The 5,305-nt window shown below is 45.3% G+C and overlaps 1 protein-coding gene across 2 annotated transcripts in view; it reads left to right on the forward strand.

Annotated features, from left to right (window-relative positions):
• The first annotated feature begins 2,311 nt into the window (after positions 1–2,311).
• Positions 2,312–5,305, forward strand: part of Tex37 (testis expressed 37) — a 5,567-nt gene continuing 2,573 nt past the window's right edge. The window contains exons 1-3 of one of the 2 annotated variants that reach the window (XM_028762515.1): positions 2,312–2,390; positions 3,753–3,789; positions 4,927–5,019. In XM_028762515.1, coding sequence (XP_028618348.1) covers positions 3,763–3,789; positions 4,927–5,019 — 120 coding nt within the window. In that variant the 5' untranslated portion in view covers positions 2,312–2,390; positions 3,753–3,762. The remainder of the gene's footprint in view (positions 2,391–3,752; positions 3,790–4,926; positions 5,020–5,305) is intronic. The other variant, XM_028762516.1, reaches the window with a different exon arrangement.

Consider the following 5,305-nt stretch of genomic DNA (forward strand, 5'->3'; position numbering starts at 1 on the left):
CCATGATAGCCAAGGCTACAAAAAGAAACCTTATTTGAAAACTTGAAAAAAACATGGGGGTTTGGGGACTCAGGCAATACAGTGTTTATCGCACTAGCGTGAGGACCTGAGTTCAGATCCCCCACACTGACATAAAAATGCCTGGGCATGGTGGAACACATCTGTGCTCTCAGTGCTGTGGATGCAGAGAGGCTGATCCCTCCTGCTCACTGGCCAACTAGCCTACCCAAATTATGTTCAGTGAGAGATCCTGTCTCCAAAGCTAAGGTGGGGAGTGATGCTGACCTCTGGCTTCCACGTGCATATAAGCACGCTCATGCATGTACACACCAATATATACCACACATACACAAGGGGCGTGCTGTATTGCATTGTAAAAAGTTAAATTTAGTACAGTGTGATATTTATGTTGTAGTCTGTGGTAAGAAAGGCTGAAGAACACAGGATTTCAGTCCCCAACAAAGGACTCTCTGGAATGAAGTAACCTGCCCAGGCTTCATGAACAGTACCCAGTTACTCATGCAGGCTGCTCTCCTAAGTGTCAAATAAAAAACAATCATCTCACACTGTCTCTCTGCGTTTGGCAGTCTCATTTGTCTTGTCATGTTTTCAAGTTCCATTCTCTCTGTAGAATGAATGAGTCAGAACTTTCTCCCTTTGTGGCACTGAGTAACACTCCATTCAGTATGCCTGTACCATTTGGGTGACTCCTTCAGTTGCAAGTGGCCAATTAGGCATCATGAATTCTGCCGCTATGAGCAGTAGCATCCAGTACCTCTGCTTCTCTGCTTTTAATTCCTCTTACTGTATGACTATAAGTGAATTTTCCAGATCACATGGTTCTTTTTTTTTAAAGATTTATTTATTTATTATATATAAATACACTGTAGCTGTCTTCAGACACACCAGAAGAGGGCATCAGATCTCATTACAGATGGTTGTGAGTCCATGTGGTTGCTGGGATTTGAACTCAGGACCTCTGGAAAGTGCAGTCAGTGCTCTTAACCACTGAGCCAACTCTCCAGCCTGATCACATGATTCTTTTCCATGGTTTTTTGTTTGTTTGTTTGTTTTTTGCTTGTTTTTGTTTTTTTTGTGTTTTTTTTTTTGTTTTTTGTTTGTTGGTTTGTTTGTTTGTTTGGGCGGTTATTTTTTGGTTCTTCGAGCGAGACAGGGTTTCTCTGTGTAGCCCTGGCTGTCCTGGAACTCAGAAATCCGCCTGCCTCTGCTTCCCAAATGCTGGGATTAAAGATGTGCGCCACCACCGCCCGGCTTTCCATGTGTTTTTAAAACACTTATTTATATCTGTATGTGGATGTAGAGGTCAGAGGGCAACTTTCAGGAGCTGGTCCTCTCCTTCCACCATGTAAATACCAGGTTCAAACACAGGTAGTACCCCTTAGAGGCAAGCATCTTTCGCTGCTGGGCCATCTTGTGCACCCCCTGTGCTTGCTTTTTGAGATACTATCACCAACAGTGATATGAGATTCTCAACAACACTTGCTACTTTCTTTTTTTTTTTTTTAAAGATTTTATTTATTTATTATATATGAATACACTGTAGCTGTCTTCAGACACACCAGAAGAGGGCATCAGATCTCATTACAGATGGTTGTGAGCCACCATGTGGTTGCTGGGATTTGAACTCAGGACCTCTGGAATTGCAGTCAGTGCTCTTAGCCACTGAGCCATCTCTCCAGCCCAAAGATTTATTTATTTACTTTATTTATGAATATACTGTAGCTGTCTTCAGACACACCAGAAGAGGGCATCCAATCTCATTACGGATGGCTGTGAGCCACCATGTGGTTGCTGGGATTTGAACTCAGGACCTCTGGAAGAGCAGTCAGTGCTCTTAACCGCTGAGCCATCTCTCCAGCCCCCACTTGCTACTTTCTGCTTTGGGTTTTTTGTTTGTTTGTTTTTAAATAGCTTTACTAATACAAGTAAAAGAGGAAAAGCTTTTGACAATAGGATGAGCCAGGTTCTAAGATGATGGAAACCGGCAGGGGCCATAGATTTAGTTAAACCCAGTCTGAAGTCATCAACCAACTGCCTTTCCTAGCAATAGCCTGATCTGTAGAGTATTGAAAGCATCACCCCTCTGATGCCGTGCAGTCAGCCAGGTTTATTCTGGTCCAGTTGGTCCAGATACACTGAGACTCAAGAAGGGGTAAGCAGGGACAGGGCAGCTGACATGAGGAGAGCTGACTAGCTCCCCACATCACAATGACCGGGGATGATGACCAAAGCAGTTTCAATTGTGTAGGTCAGGGCTGGTCTCAGGGAGTGATTAGTCATCAAGACAGTGCCAACAGGACTCTCCATACAGCTGGGACACCTGGGGTTGAAAGGGCAGAACATTGTGTCTTGCCAACAACAAAAAAAAGGTAGGCTCTGAACTAAAGTGAGATCCTGTCTGTATTCAGAAAGGAGGAAACATGAACTATCAGTTGAGGTCTGGCTGGTACCACAGCCAGCTGACCAGCACGGACCTTGAGGCAGAGGAGTTCCTGGGAGTGAAATGAGGGAGTGATTGCTGGGATATAGCTTAGTTGTGGGTGCTTGTCTAGTATATGAGGCTCTGAATTCAATTCCTAGCACTGCATAACCCAGACACAATGGACACACATATATTTTGGTTACATTTGGTTTTGTCTTCCGGACAAGGTCTTCCTATATAGTCGTGGCTGGCCTAGAGCTCACTATGTAGACCAGGCTAGTATTAAACTCTCAGAGATCTACTTGCCTCTGCCTCATATGTGCTGGGATTAAAGGTGTGTGGTACACGTTTGCAATCCCAGCACTCCAGAGGTTAAGATAGGAAAATCAGAAGTTTGAGGTAATTCTCAACTACTTAGCAGCTTTGAGGCCAGCCTGGGCTATATGAAACCCCATCACAGGGGAGAGAGGGGGATAGGCAGAGAAAGAAAGAAAGAGAGAGAGAGAGAGAGAGAGAGAGAGAGAGAGAGAGAAAGAGAGAGAGAGAGACAGAGAGAGAGAGAGACAGAGACAGAGACAGAGAGAGAGACAGAAAGATAGAGAGAGACAGAAAGACAGAGAGAGACAGAGATAGAGACACAGACAGACAGACAGACAGACAGACAGAGAAAGAGAGTCAGAGATATACAGAGAGACAGAGATACCCACAATATGGTTTTCCTGAAGATTTCAGGGTTGGTAATAAGGGACAGGGTTGGATCTTTATGTTCATCCTTTATCTGAGAATGAAGCCCAACTTTCTTTATCTTGGACATCCTGCTTCTGAACTGTTGACGGTCCGGACCTGGGCCTTGCCTCCTCCAGACAGTGTGAGCCCTGATTCCCACTGGCTGGGAAGACCCCACTGTATGCCCATCTCTGCAATTCAGCATCAGCAATGTGTTAGAAGCTTGAAATGGCCATGCTGGGGGATTTACACCACAGGGATTGGTGGATACTGTAACGTCATGGCAGCTGTTCCTTAGTTGTTAAACTTGTTTTGCTATTTGGTGCACTTTTTGAAGAGATGGATCTGATATTTTGAGTGAATTCTAATTCCCCTGAATCCTCTTCTAGTCCCTTTGTCTCAAGGCCCCACACACTCATCCCAGTGCTTCCACTGGGAATATGTAAGGTAGAATTTTAGGGAAGGTGGAGAGTGGATGGACTAAGGGGACCAGAGCAGTCCTGCTTGCTTTGCTTAAGTGTGGAAACAGTGGGATACTGCCCCTGCTTGAGACAGAGCACAGCTAACTGACATGTCTTTCTAGGTCCTTGACCATGGCACGCATCGTAAAACCCCAAAAGGTGAGTGATTCTGTCCCCCATAACAGTATCAGTGGTAGGTATACAGCACCAGGAAAAGTTTTCACTGATCTGGGGATGTATTTATACAACATTTATTTGTTAGACACCCATGGTATAGTGTAGGAAGCATTGGCACTGGACTTCTGAGACAAAGCTAAAACAAGTCTACCTCATGAAGTTTGTTGTTATGGTGGCTGTTTTTGTTTTTTAAAGTATGCTTATTTTTTTATTTTTTTTAATTTTTAATTTTTTGAGACAAAGTCTCATCATGCAGCCCTGGACGGCCTGGCATTTGTTCTGTCTCGTAGCGATAATTTTTTGCTGCTCCACTTTATGGTCTCATGCTTCCAGCCACCCACCAGGGAATCTCTGGGTCCTCAAATGGAAGATACACACACATTAGCTTATTTTTAATATGCCATCTAGCTTAATGGCTGGGCATTAAGTTCTAAACTTCGGCCTGCTACCCTAGGCCCAATCGGGGAAGTGGAAAAGAAAGGAACACTAGGCCTGACTAGGAGCCAGTATCTACCTTGCAAATGCTGTCTCATAAGTATACACCACCACACACAGATACTTAATTGAATTCCTTGGTAAAGACTTACTATTTTAAGTGTATGTATCTGTGTGCGTGTGTGCGTGTGTGCGTGTGTGTGACCATGACTCATGCAGGTGCCTTTAGAGGTCAGAGAGTAGAGGTCAGATCTCCCTAGAACTATAGGTAATTTCAAGCTGCCTTATGTGGGTTCTGGGAATCGAACTGTGGCCTCCTGGAAGAACATTTGCCAAGTGTATTACTGAAGCAGAGGGGAAAGGAAGAAGGTCTTCATTCCTGAAAACTGGGCATAAAGAGATGGGAGACTGATCGGGAAAAGTGACGTTCGACAGGGGTCTTGGAAGATGCATAGGAGTTTGCTTGTTGGCAAGAGCAGTATTTGTTTTCATCAGTCAGCAGAGCATGTGCCAGGCTCCTGTGACGGTGGGAAGGTGAATGGGACACAGAGGAAGCAGGGAGGGTGGCAAGGGACAGAAGCCAGATCCCGTAAGCAAACTCCTGATGTCACAAAAAGTCCTGCAACAGCTGTAACTGGAACAATGACAGGAACAGGCTCACTTGTCTTCTCACTTGTCTTCCAGAACCACGTGGACCTAGATATATACCAAAGCTCATACATGGTCGACTATAAGCCCTTCGGGAAGCACAAATACTCCAGAGTCACGCCACAAGAGGTCGGTGTTATGGAATATAATGCACTGAGGTGGGGGTACCTTTGGCAAGCCCATGCTGAGGTGTACCCCTAGGAAATTACTCCATGCAACAGATCTGGTGTAAAAGATGTTTACTGGGGAGGGGGGAGGAGGAAGAGTGATGGCCTGGAGAAGGGATAGAGGCAGACAAGTGGGCATGTAGACAGACAGACAGACAGACAGACAAGGGGGGAGGGGGGAGGGAGGGAGGGAGGGAGGGAGGTAGAGGGAGAGAGAGAAAGACAGCCAGCAGACCAACACCGACCTT

The sequence above is a fragment of the Grammomys surdaster genome, unplaced genomic scaffold, assembly GCF_004785775.1.
Source record: "Grammomys surdaster isolate TR1022 unplaced genomic scaffold, NIH_TR_1.0 133, whole genome shotgun sequence".
NCBI classification, from domain to species: domain Eukaryota; kingdom Metazoa; phylum Chordata; class Mammalia; order Rodentia; family Muridae; genus Grammomys; species Grammomys surdaster.